The sequence below is a fragment of the Phodopus roborovskii genome, unplaced genomic scaffold (genome assembly GCF_943737965.1).
Source record: "Phodopus roborovskii unplaced genomic scaffold, PHOROB, whole genome shotgun sequence".
NCBI lineage: Eukaryota > Metazoa > Chordata > Mammalia > Rodentia > Cricetidae > Phodopus > Phodopus roborovskii.
In genome coordinates this window covers 18,326,192-18,347,278 of record NW_026126448.1, presented here as the reverse complement: position 1 = coordinate 18,347,278, position 21,087 = coordinate 18,326,192, and the positions used below count along the sequence as shown (strand labels likewise).

At 47.6% G+C, this 21,087-nt stretch overlaps 2 protein-coding genes across 5 annotated transcripts in view; one reads left to right on the top strand and one right to left on the bottom strand.

Annotated features, from left to right (window-relative positions):
* The window catches only part of Zcchc17 (zinc finger CCHC-type containing 17), a 41,161-nt gene extending 29,715 nt beyond the window's left edge, over positions 1–11,446 (top strand). For all 4 annotated transcript variants that reach the window (XM_051188927.1, XM_051188929.1, XM_051188928.1 and 1 more), the window contains 2 exons: positions 1,464–1,609; positions 10,657–11,446. In XM_051188927.1, the coding sequence (XP_051044884.1) occupies positions 1,464–1,609; positions 10,657–10,815 (305 nt within the window). In that variant the 3' untranslated portion in view covers positions 10,816–11,446. The remainder of the gene's footprint in view (positions 1–1,463; positions 1,610–10,656) is intronic.
* A 540-nt stretch (positions 11,447–11,986) lies between these two features.
* Positions 11,987–18,706, bottom strand: Fabp3 (fatty acid binding protein 3). The gene is made up of 4 exons (XM_051188931.1): positions 18,538–18,706; positions 15,051–15,223; positions 13,234–13,335; positions 11,987–12,271 (listed from the first exon to the last, which is right to left on the bottom strand). Exons 1-4 carry the CDS (start codon positions 18,608–18,610, stop codon positions 12,218–12,220), a joined length of 402 nt encoding a protein of 133 aa, XP_051044888.1. The 5' UTR covers positions 18,611–18,706; the 3' UTR covers positions 11,987–12,217.
* Between the last annotated feature and the right edge of the window lie 2,381 nt (positions 18,707–21,087).

The following is a 21,087-nucleotide window of genomic DNA, read 5'->3' as shown; positions in this document are numbered from 1 at the left end:
GTCACCTCTCCTCTCCTCCCTAGCTTTCCATCCATCAAGCTTTGTTCATTTTTTTCTGCAATGACTGGTAGCAGATTTGTGTCCTGGTTGAATTTGGTTTTTTTTTTTTTTTTTTTTTTTTTTTTTTTGGTTGCTGCTGCTGTTGTTTTTTAAATGTGCATTGGTGTTGCCTGTGTGTATGTTTGTGTGAAGGTGACAGATCCTATAACTGAGGTTACGGACAGTTGTTAACTGCCATGTGGGTGCTGGGAATCGAACCCTTGGTCTGCTGTAATAGCTCTTAACTGCTGAGCCATCTCTCCAGCCCTGAATTTGTGGGGTCTTAAGCCCCCCTTTTTTTTATTAATATAGAGAGATAAGGAGAATGTAACAGTGAGAGAAGCAATAACTCCTGAGAAGATTGTGGTAGTACTTGGTATTTGGATTATTTCCAGATATTTGGAAAATTGTCCTGTGTCCCCTTCCCGGGCCCCATCTAACTTCTAGGCTCAAATTCATTTACATATAGCTCTGTAGTTACTCCATGAACTTTCCTACTCTTGAGATGAAGTGTCCTAGAAACTTCCTGTAGCTCTAACTTCAGAGAATCAGATGCCCTCTTCTGGTCTCCTTGGGCACCTGTACATACCCCCATACAGATTTGCATGTATACATATAATTAAAAAAAATAAAACAGAAACCTCATCTTCAGAAACAACAAAAGGCACCCTCTGTACCACCACAAGCTCAGTGTGGAGCTCCCTTACTTGTATTTACCTGATGCCCCACAGAGCAGAGATGAATAACAAGAAGTAGAATCTGACCCAGCCAGCAAAGGTCAGGTTGAAGATAGTTGGCTTTGGTGCATCAAAAGTAGCACAAGGCGGGAAGACGTCCAGCCTGAGCTAAGTGTTTGCTTAGCTGTTCTGTGACTCTGAGCTACTTAACTCTAGGCCTTCATATCTGATACAAATGTGTTGTGTTGGGTTTCACTCTCTAAGGCCCTTGCCAGACCTGACAGTCTGAATTCTCAGTCACCCCGGGTGTCTGTGCCTGTCTCTCTGTGTGTTGGCTTGGATTGAGTGCATACTTCCTGCCAGCCATCTTCCTTTAGGGCTTGGCCTGCAATTCAGTTCCTTCTGTTAAGCATCCTGCTCTCTGGAGCAGCCTTTCATTGTCAGGAGTAAGTTCCAAAATAGACCTTTAAAAATTAATGAGCCTCATTGCTCACGGAGGGCAGCACAAGCCAGCTTGCTCTTACCTTCTGCTGTTTCCAAAGCAGCATCAGTGTCTCCGCTCTAACACCAGCTGCTCGCCTGGCTCAGGCCGAGTGAGCATTGCCACCTTGAGGTGGCAGAAACACCATTCCAGATGAACTCAGTAATATCTTTGAAGCAGTGGGCCTTGTCAGGAGCCTCAGGGAAGCATCCACCCGTGGAGGAGGGCAGCGCCTTCCCTCTCTAGCCGTTGTTTATTTTCCACAGGCCACTTTGCAAAAGACTGTTTCATGCAGCCAGGTGGAACCAAGTATTCTCTGATTCCTGAGGAGGAGGAGGAGAAAGAAGAGGCAAAGGAAGAAGGAATTGAGAAGCCTGACCCCACAAAGAATTCTTCCAGAAAAAGAAAGAAGGTAAAAGCTGGCTTGCTTTTATTTATGACGTTTTTTGCAGGTATTAAAAATGCAAGTGCTTTGTGTAAGCATTTTAGAAATAGTGAAAATGGAAAAAAGCAAAGTCTCATATTCTTTCCACAGAGAGTTGTATTGACAGTTTTGACATATTCTAATTCTTTTCCTAACTAGCAATATAAATATATATATGCATATAATATATAATTATGATCATTGTAGATGTAGTTTGTTCTCTATGTTTTTTATTTTTATTTTTAATTATACTTAAATGTTCTTAAAACACTTGATGTTCAAAGCCACATATTGGACAGATCTCTCAGTTCAAGGCCTGAGTGAGTTCCAGTCAGGGCTACACAGAGAAACCCTGTCTCAAAAAACAAGAACAAACAAAAAAAAGCCACATAATGTAATGTTTCACTCAGTGACTATGAGATTGATTTAGTTTTGAGACAGGTTCTCTTCCGTAAACACTTGATCCTTCTCCCAGATGTGCCAATGTGCTTAGCTGTGGTTATTAATTTATTTTAATATTATTGGACACTTAATACTTCCAACTTCAACCCTGGCTATATCTCCTTGCATTTCTTTGGGTATATCCCTGTATTAAGCTTACTGGGTTGAGGCTGGAGAGAGGACTCAGTAGGTAAGCACTGGCTGTTCCTACAGAAGACCTGGGTTCAGTTGCTGGTACCCAATGATGGCACACAACCACCTGTAGTTCCAGTTCCAAGGAAACCTAACACCCCTCTTTAGACCTACGTGCATGTGTATGTGGTACACATGTATACATGCAAACAAAACACCCATACATATAAAAATAAATTATCTTTTCAAAAGGGGTGAGGGTCTAGAGAGATGAATCATGGAATAAGAGCTTGTCTTGTTCTTCCTCAGGACCTAAGTTCAGTTTCCAGCACCCATGTCAGGTGTCAATTTCAATGACCTGTAACTCCAAATGCAGTGAAGTCTAACACCCCTGGTGGCCTGCCTGCATATGCTTAAATATAATTGTAAATAACAAAAATAAATCCTAAAAGAAGATTGCTGAGTTAAGGGAACCAGGTGTGATAGCTCACACCTGTAATCTTAGTGTGCAGGAGGCAGAGGAAGATAGATTACCACAAGTTCAGGGCCACAGTAAGGTAGATAGCAAGTTCCAGGCATTTGGGGGCTGCAGACAGTGACTCTGTCTTGGGGTGGGGAAGCCTGGTGGATCTTTGTGAATTGGAGGCTGCCCTGGTGTACATGGAGACTTCCAGGACAGCAAAGCTACATAGAGAGATACTCTGTCTCAAAAGAAAACAAGCAAACAAAAACATACTAAGTTAAAACTTTAGGGCTCATTGAAAGTAGCACTCAGGAGGCAGAGGCAGGTGGATCTCTGAGTTCAAGACCATTCTGGTTTACAAATTGAGTTCCAGGACAGCCAGGACTATTGCACAAAGAAACTCTGTCTTGAAACCCCTGAGATACACACGAGAAAGAGAGAGAGAGAGAGAGAGAGACAGACAGACTTTAGGGCTTTGGGGGCTAGAGAAATGGCTCAGTGGCTAAGAATACTTGTTGCTCTTGCAAAGGACCTAGGTTTAATTCCCAGAGCCTGCATGGTGGTTCACAACCATCCATAACTCTAGTTCCATGGGTTCTGATGCCTCTTCTAACTTTCATGGGCACCAAGCATGCATGTGGTGGCACATAACATATATAGGCAAAACAACTCACACTAAATAAAATAAATAAAAGAAAGACTTTAAGACTCTTGATAAATTATATCAAGTTGTATTCTAGGAAGTACTTATCTGTTCCCATCAGTAGAGAAGAACACCCCCCCCCCACCCCCGTCTTCTGGAGTTATCTTCTTTACTGCTTAGAGCACGCACAATGATTCACACATTAGTTTTTGTGGTACGGAATGGAAGTAGATTTGTAACATGCTATGCAAAGAAGTCAAAGACCTGTGCTGTAGTTTGGTCAGCAAGTAGGCATTTTCCTAACTTGTAGGATATTTCTGTGTTTTCTTTTGTTGTTCTTCTGTTATGGTGGTGGTGGTTGTTTGAGGAGTTGGAGAGAACAGGATCTCTTACTATGTAGCCCTGCCTGTCCTGGAACTGTGTAGACCAGGGCGTCCTCAAGCTCACCAGAGATCCGCCTGCCTCTGCCTCCTGAGTGCTGGGGTTACAGATGTACACCACCATACCCAACTTTTTTGGTGTCTTTTAAGATTGAGTTTTGTACTGCAGCCCCAACTGTTTTGAATTTTCAGCAATCCTCTTACCTCAGCCTTCTGAATGCTGGGGTTGCAGGTGTGAGCCACCATACTCAGCCTTTAAAAATTGTTGAGTGGTGATTTTGTTTCAGGCATTGCAATCTTTAAGGGTGGAGGGTTCTGGTATAATCTTTTCCCTCAGTGGCATCATTACAGTGAAAGATTATTTTCATTTTTGTAGGTAAGGAAAGGGTCTATCTATTATCATTAGAAGGATTAGCCGAGTAGCGTGAAAGTCACTGATTTGTGTATTCTGTCCATATCCCTGACCTAGGTTCTTAGACTTCAGCTTGAGTCTTTTAGACCTAGTTTGAGGTCCTTGGGAACTTGTGACTGGCTATGTAAGTTTAAACTAACTATAGTTCTTTCATTTGCAGAGTGGGATTGTTGTGTGATCTTTGGAAGTGTTCTCTTTGGGGTGATGCCCAGCTTCTCAAAATAGAAAGTGATGACAAGTCAGTTCCTAATTGATACTGACTTTTTTTGGAGACATAGTCTCGTAGCTCAGACTGAGCTCAAACTCCTTATGTAGTTCAGGTTGACCTTGAACTGATCCTCCTGCCTCCACCTTTGGTGTCTTCACAACACCTGGCTCCAACTCTTAAACACTCCAGTGTAATCTCTGATCTCTCCAGGCTGGAGGGGGCATGTTTGTTTTTATTATTTATTGCCTATGAGTGTTTTGCCTTCATGTATGTCTGTGCACCGTGTATGCTTAGTGCCAACCAAGGTCATAGAGAGAGTCATGTTGCCTTGAACTGTAATTACAGATGGTTGTGAGCTTCTATGTAGATGCTGGGAATTGAACCTGGGTCCTCTATTTGTCAGTACTCTTAATTTATGAACCATTTTTCCATGACTCCCCCTCCCCCCATACTCTTTTATGAACTCTCTTTGACAAACACGTTATACCACCCTTGTTTCTGCTCTTCTGTTTATATAACAGCAATAATGTCCTCCTAAGAGAGAAGCCATATGCCTTTACTTTATTCTCTGTCTCACATTTACTTAGTTCCTAGGTCCTGCCAAAGCTCTCTGCTAGAACTTCTTCTTCTTTCTCCTCCTTCTCTTCTTTTCCTCCTCCTCTGTGTCTGATTGCTTATACCCAGGCTAGCCATGGACTGGTGACCCTACTGTTGGCCTCCTGAGTGCTGTTGGCATTGTAGTTGTGCCTAGAGAGGGCATATTTTAAGCATCTTAAAATTATATTGCTTCTGCCTCACATTTGTTCAGGAGAGTGTTAGTCACTTGATATAACAAGATAATAACATTACCTTTCGCCAGTTTTTGTTTGTGTGTATGTGTGTGTAAGGAGTAAGGTTTTTTTTTTTTTGCACGCCACCAAGTCTTGTCCCACCGCCGCGCCAGCCCCAAATAACACATAGAGACTCTGTATATGATATAATTTTGTTGGCCAGTTATTAGTTTTTTTATCGGCTAGCTCTGTGTTAATTATTAATCCATTTCTATGTATTTCCACGTGGTCTTACCAGTGAGAGGTGGCTGGCGGTTCTAGTCTCTCCAGACTCTCCATGTTGACCCCTCCTTCCTCCTTTCTATTTCCTCCTTGTCTCCTAGTCCCTCCTATCTTCCTTTCCTATTGGCCAACAGTGCTTTATTCATTAACCAGTATGAGAAACATATACAGAATAAAACCCTTTTTTAAGCTTTTGTTAAATTTTAAGTGTAAGTTTTTATTAGCCATGTGGGCGCCATTTGTATGGAGTATGGTTTTATCCACCCGCCGCCACGCCAGCCTCAAATAATGTACCGAGACTCTGTATTAGATACAATTCTGTTGGCCAGTTACTTGTTTTTTATAGGCTAGCTCTGTCTTAAGTATTAACCCATTTCTATGTATTTTCACGTGGTCTTACCAGCAAGAGGCTGCTGGTGGTTCTATTCTCTCCAGAATCTCCATCTTGGCTCTCCTTCCTCCTTCCTCTTTCCTCCTCGTCTCCTAGTCCCGCCTATCTAGCTTTCCTATTGGCCAACAGTGCTTTATTCATTAACCAGTATGAGAAACATATACAGAATGACGTCTCCCATCATGTGTGTGTGTTTTAGAGATTTTATTTAGTTTTATCTGGATGAGTATTTGTCTGCATGCATATTTGTTTGGTTGGTGCACATATGCCAGTGTGTGTGTGTGTGTGTGTGTGTGTGTGTGTGTGTGTGTGTGTACGTCTTTTGGGAGTTGGTTCTCTTTCAACTATAGAATTTGGAATGTTTTTACCTACTAAGCCATTTTGCCAGCCCCTTTGGATAACTTCCTTCCAATCTATGGTCTGAGATTGCTATACTTTTTGACTTATAGATCATCATAGATCTTTATAAATTAGTGCTAAATTATGAGGAAACACATACTCTAGGGACCAGGCTGCCTACTAATTATAGTAAAATCTAGCTACATTTATTCCAGTGTAATTGTCTCCTTTGATGTAGATAATGTAATTGCTGTCTACAACACCTTTTACAGAAGAATGAGTAGTAGGGACATCATTGGCTATGCTATCCTACTGTCCAGGGAACTAATGGTGCCTATCTAGAACAGACTACCAGTCCTGCCAGCACAGAGCTGCCCAGTGCAGTCTGCTCAGAAGCTGTTGGTGCCTCCAGTTCTTTTTTTTAAAAAATGTGTTATTTTAGCGTGTGTATGATGTGGGAGTGCTGGCATGCATGTGCCAGTACATGCATGTTTAGAGGTCAGAGGACAGCTTCTTGGAGCCAATTCTCTCCTTCTACTTTCTGGGGGTTCTGGAGGCTGAACTCAGTCACCAGGTTTGTACAGCAAGTGCTTTACCTGCTGAGCCATCTCCCCCTCCCACCTTCCCCCACCATCCTTTTTGAGACATGGTCTGGCCTCTGACTCACTGTGTAGTGGAGGATGATCTTAAATGCTTGATCTTCCTTTCTCCCTCTACCGGATACTAAGATTACAAGTGGAGCCCCTGTACCCAGATACTTTATTTCCACATCTCCTAAATAAAATGATCTTCCACCATTCCCTCACACACCGTACTTTACCTCTGTGCACTCATGAGACTTCTGTTCTGTGAACCTCTATTCTAGTCACTGAGTGCAAAATGAAAGCATGCATTGTGATCTAAGGGAGGTGATACAGTGAACTGGTAGCAAATACTACATGACATTCATATATCTGGTAGTGCAAATGCCACGGAGAAAATAGTTCTGGAGTTGTTTGTTTTGTGGTGTAGGGGTTGAATCCAGCACCTTGTACGTGGTAGTTAAGTGCTCTGCCACTGAGCTACACCCCAGCCCTGTTTTGGCATTTTAGATAGGATGCTATTTGGGTAAGCCACTCTTATGAACTGTCACTGAATTGTCATGTAATGGTGTGCCCTTGTTATTTCAGCACATGAGAAGCTGAGGCAGGGAGATTCCAAGTTCAGGGCCTGCCTGGTCTGCATATAGCAAGGCTATCTCTCAAAACATTTTTTTTGTTTTAAAGTATTGTTTGGATAAGTACATTTATCTGAAGTGGAGAAGCAAATGAGGACTTCAGCGGTTCAGTAGCTGGGGGCTGGGAATGAGCTTGGCACACTTGAGGAGCAGTGAGGAAGCCAGTGTGGGTAGGATAAAAGAAAGTGAGTGGAAGGAGAGGAGTCTAGAGACCACAGAGGGCCTCGTTGCTGGTGTAAGGAAACAGGGTCTCACTATGTATGACCTAGCACTCACTCTGTAGACTAGCCTGGCTTTGAACTCACAGAGATCCTCCTGCCTCTGCCTTCCTTTTTTTTTTTTAGTATTTATTTATTATGTATACAGTGTTCTGTCTACATGCTTTCCCTGCAGGCCAGAAGAGGGCACTAGATCTCATTACAAATGGCTGTGAGCCACCTTGTGGTTGCTGGGAATTGAACTCAGGACCTTTGGAAGAGCAGACAGTGCTCTTAACCACTGAGCCATCTCTCCAGCCCTCTGCCTTCCTTTTTAAGAAGATTGTTCTGGCTGCTATATGGAAACTGGCTGGTCAGAAAGTAAGGCTAAAAGCAGGCAGGCTGACAGACATTGATGACCCAGATGAAAGGCTCTGGGGCTTGTACTATCGAGAAGCTGTAGAGATGATGAGAAAGGAGGTGATGTTTGGGTGTATTCTGAAGGTGGGGTTGAGACTGTTGAGAGATTGGGTGTAAGGTAGGAAGGGGTCTGGTAAAGATGGCATCAATAGTTTGGACTGTAACTGGAGGAGAGACACTCGAGAAGCAGTTAAGGTTTTAGTGTGAGCCAGGCCATGGTGGTGACACCTTTAATCCCAGCACTCGGGAGGCAGAGGCAGGCAGAGCTCTGGGAGTTCGAGGTCAGTCTGGTCTACAGATGGAGTATCAGGGCAGCCATGGATGCACAGAGAGACCCTGTGGGGAAGTGGGAAGGGAGTTTACTTTGAATTGCTGTCTATGAAGGTGGGAAGGGGAGCTGGACAAGGTTAAGTTTGAGAGAGGGGCTAGGTGTAGGGACTGAGGTGCCTGTCGCGTACCTGAGTATACTGTGAAGTAGGCATTTGATACACTTCAGGTTCAGGGCAGAAGCTAAAGCAAAAGATAAGGGAGTCATCTGTGTGTCGATGCTCTTATGTCTCTGAGAGCACTTACAGGTAAGTTAGTGGAGATGAGGCATGAGGATGATGTGCCAGTAATCACAGCACTGGGGAAAGCAGAATGGACAGGCTAGACCAGTCTACATCATGAGTCCCAGGCCAGCCTGGGCAAATAGTGAAACTGTCTGAAAATACAAAAACTAAACTAAAAATGCCAGCAGATTATTATAAGGGATCTGAAAGCAGTATTGTGCTTCTCTTTCCCCTCCCAGGCTATGGGCTTATTTATTTTGCCAGGACTCTCAAGCCCACAGTACCCAGGAAGGTGCCAAACTTAAACCAAACCATGGACTTGCCACCTTTCAGCTGCTCCCATCCATGATTGTTAGAGCATTTTCTCTACTCTCTACAATATTTATTGAAGAAAACTTTGGCTTATTTGCTGAGACAGTGAGAAGACCCTGGAAATTACTGAAATAAAAAGCAATATTTGTAGTTGGTGGAGATGTTAGTCCGTGGGAGAGCACTTGGCTGGTATGCAAAGTTGTGGGCTCAGCCTCCCAGAGCTGGGTGTAAGGAGAGTGTTAGGTATTGCTGGGTGCCTGAAATGTGTCAGGCTTAGAACTTATTCGCATATCATTCTTTCAAAGTAAATACTGTTTGAACAAGTCCTTTGTCCCAGTGACCGGTGACTCAAGTGGCAGAGCTGGAATTTAATTGTCTTACTCTAAGATTGCTATTCTGACCACCATACTGTGAGGCACCCTGTCACCTTCATGGGAGAGGGCATGCTCTTCTCAGGAGATACTTCCTTTCCATCATGTACACACAGATTTCAACTCTGCCTCTTTAATCTGGGACAGGTGCTTTCAGCTTCTCGACGACATGGATACTATTTCATTGAATCATCACAGCCATGTGACATGGGTGCTATTCTTATCTGTTTTCCATTTGTAGCAGCTAGACCTCAGTGAGGTGAGATGACTTGCCAAGGCTATAGAAAAGTAAGTAGAACTCAGGGCTAGGTCTGTGTGACACCTGGTAGGTCATGCAGGCAAACAGGAGATCCTTCACTGAGATCCATCTTCCATGCTCAGCATGTATTGGGGGGAGGGAGGGGCTCGAGTCCCAGCACTGTGGACATATTTCTGTCCCGCCCAGTCCCAAAACCGTTTAGTTCCGAATGAACACACATAGAGGCTTATATAAATTATAAACTGACTGATGGTTCAGGCTTCTTATTGGCTAGTTGTCTCTTAATTACTAACCCATAACTATTAATCTGTGTGTCTCCATGTGGCCTTACCTTATCGGAGAATGCCTGGGTGTCCTACCTTCACAGTAGCTACACGGTCTCTTTGACTCCGCCTACTACCTTTCTCTGTCCCTGTTTGGATTTCCCACCTGGCTAAATCCTGCCTGTCCATCAACCGATAAGAGAAACATATTCACAGCATACAGAAGGACATCCCCCATTACAAAGCAGGAAAGAGTAGGTGCTAGTTTTTTTAAAACAGAAGCATTGGACTGGAGAGATGCCTCGTGGCTAAAAGTACATGTGCTGGTGGAGTTCAGTTCCCAGAGCCCACACTGGGCGTCTCACACTCACCTGCAACTAACTCCAGCTCCAGGAGTCTTCTGGGCATTAAATAAGTGTGTGTTTGTAAGCATGGTAGTATGTCCATGTTGTACACATCAGCACAGTTTCAACACGGTATAAGTACGATAAAATCTACAAGTGTTGTGTGTTGTAGTTCTCTCTTTCTGTCTCTCTGTCTTTCATTTGGGATTTTACTGCATTTTATAGCCTAGCTAGTCTGAAGCTTACTGTGTATACCCTCCCAAATCTGCCCCTGTAGCACTGGACTTAAAGGCGTGTGTATCTTTGCCCAGGTTTCTTTTTGCAGGGTTTTTGGTTTGGTTTTGGTTTTTTGAGACAGGTTTCTCTGTGTAGTTCTGGCAGTCCTGGAACTTACTCTGTAAAGCAGGCTGGCCTCAAACTCAGCGATCTGCTTGGTGCACTACCACTGTACAGCTTTTGCAGGGTCTTATGCAGTTCTTCCTGACCTTGAACTCATGATCTTCCCGCTCCCACTTTCCAAGTGCTGGGATCGTAGGTGTGCACCACACTCAGCTCTATCTCACTTATCGGTCGTCTGCTGTGGTTTTGATATTAAAGGAGAGACACGACACGTGCATATTGAAATTTTACATTCCTCTTAGGAAAAGAAGAAAAAGAAACACAGAGACAAGAAGTCATCTGACTGTGACAGCTCTGACTCTGAGAGTGATATGGGCAAGAAGGCAAGGCATGCATCAAAAGACAGCAAGGCTACAAAGAAGAAGAAGAAAAAGAAGAAGCACAAGAAGCATAAGGAATGAGGGTGGGATGGGCCATGGCAGCCCTGGCTCCTGGAAAGACTCAGTAGTGAGAATATGGCCTCCTACCCCACCGACTCTGTCCCCGTGGTCTCAGATAGCTTCTCCTTGAGCAGCAAGAAGCTAGAGGGCAGCTCCCAAAATGTTTTTTTCCTTATTGCTTCTCATCCCTTTGCAAGTGACACCCCCAACCCCCAGCCATTGCATTCGTGTACACGAATTCCTCATTCAGCAGAAGGTTCTAGTACCTTCCCCAGCTGCCACTGCCAGAGCTAAATTCCTTTGCAGGGGTCCAGGCTAGAGCCACAAGTGCGGCTGTAGAGGTGGGCCTGGCTGTGGTGGGGGAGCGAAGTGAGCAGCCCCTGCTTGCCTACTGTCTGTGGTCAGTTGTGAGTGGACTCTGCCGCCTCTAATAGAGGCGGGAGGGAGGAGTGTTGTTCCCGTCTCCATTCTCTCATCCTGTGCTCAAAGTGAAGGCTGTGTGCAGAGAACAGTCTTTGCAGTGACTGCTGAACCAGAGATCTGAAGCCAAGGTCATTGTTCTGCTTTCTGTCTATCGCCATGTGAGTGACTGGTTCCATTTCAGGTCTCTGCTTAAATTCCTGGCATAAACGGAAATGCGTTTGGTTTTAAACTTTCCAGAAGGCTTTATTCCTGTAATCCTTCCTGGGGAACTTATAGACCTAACACATTTAGTTCACAGAAAACACTATGTTATTCGAGACCCTGAAAAGAGGCCAAGCTGAGGCACGAAGCCAATGGCAAGTCACAGCTTTCTTGGTCACTTAAAAGCTCTCGCCTCTATAGTTAAGACCTCTTTACCTGGGCTGATTAGAAAACCAGTAAGATATAACCTTAGGGGCCCACTGGGGCATGAATGGGAAGTTAGCAGTCACCTCCCACCACAGTGGTCCCTGGACCCTGTCCTGAGCCTGTCCTCCAAGAGCACAGCACACAGCAGAGCCAATCCAGGAGTAGGTGTGCAGAGTGGGCGTGAAGTGGCCCTCAGACAGCTAGCTCATCCGACCATGGTGTTGCACAAGGCTGTTGTGGCCTCACCAGTGTCGAGAGACTGTCCATCTGGGCTCCTTACCAGAGTTGTTTACCGAGTGAACCACAGGCTGTCATTTCAGCCTAAGACACACAGGAAAGGAAGACCAAAGGCAAAAGCAACTGGGTGGCCTTGGCTCTGCTTTATTGACCTCGGAGCACCCTTTGGGTACAGTTTTAAAAAATAAACCACACACACAATGAGAACTTGGATACAGGCTGGTGCCCCAATCTCCAGAAAAATCCCAGCCAAAGTGTATTTATACAAACACCAGAGGAAAAAGATGAGGCAACATGGTGCTGAGTCAAAGGGGTAGCCAGCTGGCAGAGGAACAGTCAGCGAGGTGCAGCAGCGTCACGCCTCCTTCTCGTAAGTTCGGGTGCTCACCACATTGCCATGGGTGAGTGTCTGGAAGGAAAGATAGAGTCAGACAGGGCAGAGCAAGAGAGGGAATAAGAAAGGGAATGTCCCCACCCTCATCCTGGTCAGCACTTGGACACCTGTTGTATGCCAGGAGTTTCTTTCTGATACAGATCTTTTAAGATAGGTGTTATAATTCCCATTTTAAAGATGTTTGAGAAAACGGACCCTTAGAAGAAACCTACCAACTTTTTCCCCCTCTTGTAACCACCCATTATTGTGATACAAGAAAGCCAAGCAGTCACTGTAGTCTTAACTGCCCAGTGAATATGGTCCTGTTTGTTACCTCCCCATCAGAGCTAGGGGCACCTCACTCCTAACTCAGTGGGGACCCCAGGCCCATGTGACTCCGGTGCAATAGCAGGTTCCACTGGGCCACAGGTGTGTGGTGCTGAGAGTGCTCTCCATGCTTCTGGTGCAGGGGCCATGCTACAAGGCTACATTCTCCCGGTGAAGCTCTCAAACTTGTCCCAAAGCAGATCTGCAGGCCTGGTTGTATCCCGCCCTGTCTAGACCAGAGGTATTTGCAGAAAGCCAGAAATAGACAAGTGGGTGAATAAGGAGGGCACTGTTCCCTAGCAGTGCCCACCAGGCACAAGCCTGCTCCTGCAGATGTCTGCATTCCTCCCCAAGAGAGGATGGGGTGGCAGCTGCTCCTACAGAGGCTGGGACCAACTGGCCCTGCTTTCTGCTTCTTGGGGAACAGTGGGCAGAAGAAGCTTTTATGGGCACCTGCTGCATTCTTCCCATTTTGATGGCACTTTTGGCGTACGGCCTTCCCGGCAGTCCTCACGGTTACAGAGGTGACGTGTCCAGAGTCAGGCAGCCTTTAGGCTGATACTTGAACCCCCATCCCTGCTTCTCTGTCCTAGTTCCTCTGGCCCCCAGGAAGGACCTGGGCTGAAGAAAACATGGCACTCGCTGTGAGGCGCCGCCACTGCCCATCTTACCAGGATGAGTTTCCCATCACATAGCTCCCTTGTAAGTGTAGTCTCCTGCCCGTCCCACTTCTGCACATGGACAAGCTTGCCTCCATCCAGTGTCACGATTGACTGTGGAAAGAGGTAGAGTCTAAGCTGTGACCAGAGCCAGAATCGAAAGGCAAGACAGATCAGGAACCTAACTGGTCCTAACTAGTGCTAGGGCGAGCATTCAGGCAGCCCACCTCTAACACAGCTACACAGGATTCCTGCTTTGTGGCCGCCTATGGGGGAGGGTTCAGGCAATGGGTGCAGCAGGTGGCTCAGCCCCTGGCACAAGCCTCCAAGAGGAGCTCAGGCTGAGACATAGTTCAGAAGAGCAGTCCCCTCAAGTCCATCCCTTTCTCTGAGACTAGCCAAAGAGGGATCCAGAAGGTCTTTCTAGTCTTGTGCATATCAGTGTCTAAAAGACCCTTTCGATATATCAGAAAATTAGATGTCCTTTATATCACGTGACCCCCTCAACTGTCAAAAGAGCAGCAATTGCAAGGTCCCAGGACCAGGTGTCCTTGGAGTGTTCTTCAGCTCTGGCTCCAGTGCCCCTTGGTTCTTAGTCTGCCAGCCTATATCAGCTGGTTTGGTTTGGCAGCTTCCCCAGATCTCTCTTCTCTAGGAATTTGGGAGCTGAAGGCCAGAACTAGGGAACTAAGCAGGGTTTGTTGAGCAGGAGTCAAGAAGGGCGATGGCTGTGTTTGATCACTCATGCCTTGTGTTGTCCATATGGCATATTTATTCCCCATTGTCTTTTGTCAACTCATCAGTTAATTATTGGCCCAAACATCCCAGAGGGCCACTATTGTATTTAATGTGGGATCTGGTCCCACAAAAAGGTGACAAGTTAAGGGTTTAGTTAAGCCTCCTCCATCCAATCTAGATTGTCATCTCAGGGCACCATCCCTGAGCCACTGCTAGCCTGTTGTGTGGTCCTGGGCTGGGCTTCAGATTCTCTGCATCAGCAAGACCTGCACCTACCCTGTTCTTTATGGAGGCAACTGTGCTGAGGAAAGAGCCAAATAGATCAATTTTAGGGTTACAATGCAGGGGATACTGGTATAGGGACAACCTATAGCTATAGATGTCAGCAACCCTGAGTTCTGTGCCTGGACCAGTGCTGGGAGGTTTTAGCAAGCTGACAAGATAAACTGCCATGAGGTAATTGAGCAACAATGGTGGTAGGTTCTCCCTCCCATACCCTGAAATAAATACTTGGAGACTACAAACACCTACAACATTCATGTTGGTGAATGCAAATCTTGGAGCATGGCTCTCTGGCTGTCAGCTGGTGGCCCTGCAAACAGTTTGTCAGGGTCAGTGCCCTAGCCTGGGAGCTGCAGAAGAGGAAACCTGTAAATAGGGCTCAGCCTTTTGTTCTCAGCTGCCTCCTTTGCTGACAGAGCCTGAATGTCCTCAGTCCAGGGCATTGACTTCTGGGCATCATTCCTAAAGCATGTCAGGTCACAGCCATGGCTGCTGAAGTCCTTAGAGCTACTGCATACCTTGGTGCACAAGGTCATTCAGCTGGGGCTGGGAACAAGGTCAGAAGAACATCTTGGCTCTGCTGCCCACTCCAGTGGCAGCTGACAGGTGCCCAGGATAATGAGGAGGAAACAGGCCAGAGGTTATACTTGGCCCCTGGGGCATCCCAGCACTGAACAGGCTTTATATGAACCTGGTTAGTCTAAATCTATGACAGCCTACCCACTGGGGTACAGAGCCAAGCAGCTAAGCGAGGGCCAGCCTCTTACCCTACAGTGTCTCAGTACCCTGCATCCCCTTCTGGGACTCACCTTGACCTTCCTGTCGTCTGCCGTTACCTCATCGAACTGCACTCCCAGCTGGAAGCTGATCTCTGTGTTCTTGAAGGTGCTGTGTGTCTTTATGACTATAGTGTCCCCGTTCTTCTCGATGATTGTGGTAGGCTTGGTCATGCTAGCCACCTGTCTGGTGGCAAAGCCCACACCTAAGGGCAGGGGCAGATGGCTGAGAATTAGTGGGGGTAGAGAGGCATTGTACAGCCATGAGGAAAGGGCCATAGTGGCCAGTGTCTTTGTGTGGCCATTCTCCCATTCAGTCTTTTTCCTAGCTCTGCAGCTGTTAGGCTGATGAGAGGGGAGGGGGAGGGTCAGCAACAGTGGAAATCAGAGTGAGGTATCAAGGGGCATGAACCACCTATATGGCCCTGCCTGGCCGGTTGATTAGTCCTGTCCCCTGCAGATGCAAACAGCAATGGAGTTTAAACCCAGGGTCACAAGTCAGATTGAAGCTGCTAATCCCTGTACCACCTCCAGAGCAGAGCCCCTGCTGCCACTGAAGAAATAGTCAACAGCCTTCCAGAGTCCAACAATGTCTGCTGTTTTTCACCCTGGGACATCAGTGCTCCGCCCTCTGTGTAGCAATGCTACAGCTCAAGGACCCCTGGCTAGAAAGGAATACAAGGGAGTTTTGTCTCCTACAGATTTAGGGACTGAGTTGAAGTCCCTGGGGAGACTTTATCATCAGATCTGAGTCCTAGGCAAGGTCCCAGGTGTCCACAAGCAGGTGAAGTACACAGACCTGGTAGGCCAAGCCTTCACCCACTTGGGTTGCAGCTTCCTTGGAATCTTCCATTGCTGACTATCTGTTCCCTGGCCCCAGCACATGCTGAGCTGAGCTGTCCTCAGCAATAAGGCAGGAGGCAGCCTGATATAGGAATATGGGTATGGCCCTGTGTATTTGCTAGGTACACTAAACAAGCTCTGCAGGGGTAGCCAAATAATTTTGAAGCAGCCCTAAGCATAGGGTTTTGTTTTGTTTCCAGATGAGGTTTATCTGTGTCTTTGGAGTCTGTCCTGGAACTAGCTCTTGTAGATCAGGCTGGTCTTGAACTAACAGAGATCCGCCTTCCTCTGCCTCCTGAGTGCTGGGATTAAAGGCATGTGCCACCACCACCCAACCTAAGTATAATTTTTATTACTTGCAATTTACAAATGAGGCCAAGAGAGTGTGCTGTCTTATCCAAAGTCAAACAAGCCGAGCCCAGTGACTCCTGCCTCCAGTCTCACTCAGGAGGCTGATGCAAGAGAATTGCCAAGAATTAAAGGCCACCTTGGGCTGCATAGCTCCAGAACATGAGCTACATAAGACCGTTTCCAAAAGGATAAATAAATAAACTCAGTGTTTAGTGACCTAGAGTCCCAAAGTGTCTTAAAGCCACCATCAGTACCTGTAGTCATATACTAGGCTGCTTTGGTTCAGATAAGGCTTTACTTACTGGTATCTGAGTGAGTTAGGCCTCAGCAGGGAACCAGCTGTTTTCCTGGGGCCCACCCACAGATGTAAGGTGCTGCTAATGAAGCCATTCATGGCTGAGAGCTGGGGTGGATCTGCTCTTCACTGGGCTTCAGCTCTTTTCTATGTTCAGGTTAAAGGGACTCTCAGTCTCCTAACAGAAGAAGCGGCTTTGTGCTGAGGTGTAGCTTGGGACAATCAAGTGCTCAGCCTGCTGAAGACCCTAGTTTCTGTCAGCATCCAAAGCACATGGCCTGAAGACAACATGTACTGAGGCAAAAAGGATTGGAAAAGCGACTGCAGCTCCGTTTCAGGACTTAGAACTTTGGCTTGGGAAGGCAGAACTAAACTTGGGCAATCTTGTACTCCCTACCTATCAAGAATGACCAAATTGCTGGGTATGGGTGCATGCCTCTAACCCCAGTGCTGGGGAGGCAGAGGTGAGAGAACCTGGTCTACATAGACAGCTCCAGGATGGCCAAGGCTACACAGTGAGACCCTGTCTCAAAACAAAAAGAAACCCAGCTTCTGTCCTGAAGAATGTATGGTTCTCAGTGTAGGTGCTGATGGGAGCTCGGGCTGCAGCAGAGACTGAGTCATGGTGCTTGCCTAGCATGTGCAAGACTTGGGTTCCAATCCCAAAACCAAAGTGACAAAAATGCTCTATCCTGTTTCATCGAAGATCTGGAAGTAGGTAAGAGGAACCTACACACACATATCATAATCCAACCCTTCTTCCTCAGAAGAAGGAACAGAATCTAGCTCAGTCATGACACAGCCCAGTTTTCCAGGCCCCAACCTAGTAGACTAGAATGGTATAGCCAAGAACTTCACAGGAAGGGCCTTTACCTAAAGCCAAAGCAAGGAAGGAAGGGCTAGGGCCAGTCTTGGGGCAGTGGGTCATTCCCACTGCAATTCCCCACACGCAGGCCATCAGACCATCTCCCACCCCCAGGCTATGCTGGAATGAGAAGAACTCTAGGTGGTTCTGGGTTTTCATCTACTTAGAAGGCTGGACTAGCAGGTTACAAGTTAGAGGCCAACCTGGGTAAGTTAGTGAGACCCTGTCACACAAGGTAAAAAGGGAGGAGGGTGTGTGACTCAGTACTGGCCTGCCATGCACAAGAGTTTAAGTTCAGTCTTCAGGAGCGACAAAAGGAAATCCTGGGCTTTCCTATCACTAGGCTGTTTTTCTAGCCAAGCCAGGCCGGGAGCTCCATTTTCACAGATCTTACCAATGAGGTTGTAGGAAGCTTTATTCTTCCCAAACCGCACTCCCCCTTCACAGCCCTTGACCTTGCTTCTGGCACCCTCTGCTTTCTTCACCCTATCGCTGGCATGAACAGGTGTGAGATGTGCGTAGGAGACCCATGTGTGCTGGTGGTCTTGCCCTATCCTATCAGCAGTGCCTGTAAACTGACTGGGGGAGGGTTGCACACATTGCAGGTGAACACACAGGTGAGAACGAGGGCACCTTCCAGAGCACCTTCACTATCCAACATGGAGGGGTAGGGGCCATGGCTGACTGTGCCTCTTCCCAGATCCAACTCACTGGTTTTCCTCGAGGCTCCTGGGTATTTCCTCCTATAGTACGCTCGCATTTGCTCTATTCCCTTTCCGGATTCAGTTTCTAGACCACCCATGCTCATGTTTGCTTTCTCCTGCTGCTCCAGCCCCCCGCCTTCTGCTCTTTGATTCAACTCTCATCTCAGCTCAGATCACATACCTCGCTTTCTAGAAAGTGCCACCCAAGCCGGACCTCTGCAACCAAAGCTGCTTCCCCTGAACGCCTTCTCCCTAGCTACCTAACTCCCCAGATTCGGATCATGACAGCCCCCTCTCAGGAGGCCGGAAAGCTCCAGCCCATGCCACCCTCCGTGCCGGTCTTTCCATCCTGGACTAGCAGGAGCGTGCAGGAGGCGCTCGTGGCACTCCAGCTAGAACTCAGCAGTAGGATGGGCTTGCGGGCCCTCCACGCCCGGTATTCCGCGCTCGCGGTCCACTCACCGAGTGACTTCATGTAGTCATCAAAATTCTTGCTGTCCACTAGCTTCCAGGTGCCGACAAAGGCGTCCGCCATGGTGTGATGAAAGGCAAGGCGTGCAGGAACTCAGAACCGCGGTTCCCGGCTGGAGAGCCTCTTTAAATAGCCTTTGCATCACATGATGAGCGTGGCCCACACCCCTTGCTCCCGAAATAGGAAGCCAGGGCTTGCACTCCCGCTAGGAGTTGGTGCCCTCCCCCCCCAACCCCCACAAACCCTCAGGCACCTATGTCGGCGCCGTCCGTGGTCCTGCCCGTGCCACCTAACCCTTCCCCACCCAGGCTGCGGGTGCTCCCCACAACCCAAGAAGAGCACCCACCCACAGCCATACACAAAACAAAACAAAACTCGCTCTTGAGCTGGTGCGACGCTAGGAAAACGCCGCCTGAACCTTATGGCACCTTTTTTGTTGTTGTTGTTTTACACTTATTGTGTGAGTGTGTGTGTAGGCGCGTGTATTGAGGTGAGGGACGTTGTAACATGGGGGAGTCACGTTTCTCCTTCCACCGTGTGGGCCCTTGTATTGAATGAGGTCGTCAGGCTTGTCAGCAAATGCTTTTACCTGCTGACCTATTTCACCAGCCCTAGGTCATCTTCCTGCAGGAGAAGCGCGGAGGCTCAGTGGCTAAAGACGCGATCACCGTAAGTAGAAGCGAACTTGAGCCCAGACAACAAGCACGGTCTAGTGGCCCCTGAGCCCGCGTGCTCCTCCCCTCCCAGTGGACAGGAGTCGCCCTGGGCCCTGTAGGTGGCTGAGCTGCCTAGTGCCTCACCTGCACTGGACGAACTTGACTTTGCTTCCCGGACTAGCCCCACACGTGCTTGCCCCTCCCTGCGGAATGTCTCTTGCTGGCGCCCCCTCCCCCCACCTCCCCTCACCCCACCCCCACCCCGCAGTCCTGCTCCCCACAACTCCCAGAGAGCACTCCAAGTTTTTTCTGACCTCTGAGCTTGCGTTGGGGTCGTTCTGCACTTAACTGCTTCAGAAATTCTATTTAGGCGGCTCTTCCAGCCATGGCCACCTTAACTGCCAGAAAGCTGCAGCCCTCTGCTGCCCTCAGTCCTTCCTCTGATTTCTCCAGTAGCCTGCTTGTCACATTAAAACACTTTTTAAATGAGACCCATTGTAGTGATGATTGTAGCCTGCTGCTTCAGGACATGGTCGCACTGAACGTCTCCCTTTTCACCGGTGAGGAAAGTGGAGTCCATTGCTTAGTTCAGCGGGTTTCTGTTTAATAATTACCAAATCAACATCTCAATGTGCAGCCTACGTTGACCTTGAACTAAAGATTCCCCTCCCTCTGTCTCCTGAGATTACTGCCATGTGCTGCTGGTCTGCTTGATTCAACAGTTATTCAGGCACCTGGAGGCAAGAGGATCCTGGGTTGGAGGCCAGCCTGAGCTACATAGGGCAGGATCCTGTCTCAAAATAAGTTCCTGGCTTGTGCCGGCTCTGTTTTGGAAAGACCACAGGGAAGAACGTACAGGCTGAAGTATTCACTTTGTAAGACCCTCAGAATGAGGAGTCTTCCAGGTTCGGTCGATACCCCAAGAACTCAATGTCCAGTCCAGTTTCTGCAAAATGCAAGAGGCTTTAATGAACAGGAAACGTTTGCGCAAACGGGCTCCTCCAGCACGCAGGCTAGAGAGAAGCCCCCTCCCCTGGGCCCAGGTGTTTTTAAAGGCAAACCCACAAGCTTAGGGAGGGGGTGGGACCCTCTGTCCATTGAGTACGTGACCCTTGGAGGTCCGATGGTCTCGCTATTAGGGTCAGCAGACCTTAGGGCTTCAGGTGTGCTAATTAATCTTGTCTGGGCAAACCAGAGTTACAGCTATCTCTTGACCCTATTTACCACCTGTTGACTCACAGGAAAGGAGGGGCAGTGTGAATTCTTCTTATCTCAGGGCCTTGTGAGAGGAAGCTAGCAAATTCCAAGGAACAGATATTGGTTTCCAGGTTAGTCCATCATTAACATTACTTTTTAGGTCTTTCAACTTCTGGGAGAATCATGCAACTCAGGACTATAGGAGGGGCCTACCCTGACTTAGGGACTCAGGAAGAGGGGCATGAATGAACCTCTGAGTGTTCAAGGCCCTACACAGGAGGGAGTGGTGTGCACAGAACTTCAACATCTTAGAAGTGAGCCCAGGGTAATCATTCAGGACCATCAGCAGAGCCCTTGGGCCTGTTTGTCCATGTGGAAGTCCCTGGCTGTTCCAGGAAAGAGGCTAACGAGGAAGAGCCCTCTCACCCTTCCCTACCCCCGGGTCTTGATTCCTTTGGAGAATTTGATGCCAGAAGACTGAGAGGCTGAATTCTGCTTACAGGGAACAGGCCTCAGGGCCAGGCCTGGAGCCGTGGTGACTTCAATGATAAAGTGGGTGCCAAGGGGGTGGGGGGTGAGGGCATGGGGACGTGGGATAGCTTTAGGTCACAGGCTTTAGAGAAGCTGGAGACCCCAGGGACCAGAGTAGTCTGCAATGCTGTGTGGACAGCTGGTGCTGGCTGAGGA

Bases quoted from the DNA above. Each gene is read 5' to 3' on its own strand.
- Fabp3 (XM_051188931.1), bottom strand. From the start codon at position 18,610: ATGGCGGACGCCTTTGTCGGCACCTGGAAGCTAGTGGACAGCAAGAAT. The intron at 13,336-15,050 runs GTGAGTCCCAGA...CTCTTTCCACAG, and splicing joins CAGACGACAGGAAGGTCAAG to TCAATCGTGACACTGGATGG. The intron at 12,272-13,233 runs GTAAGATGGGCA...CTTTCCTTCCAG, and splicing joins GTGATGGGAAACTCATCCTG to ACACTCACCCATGGCAATGT.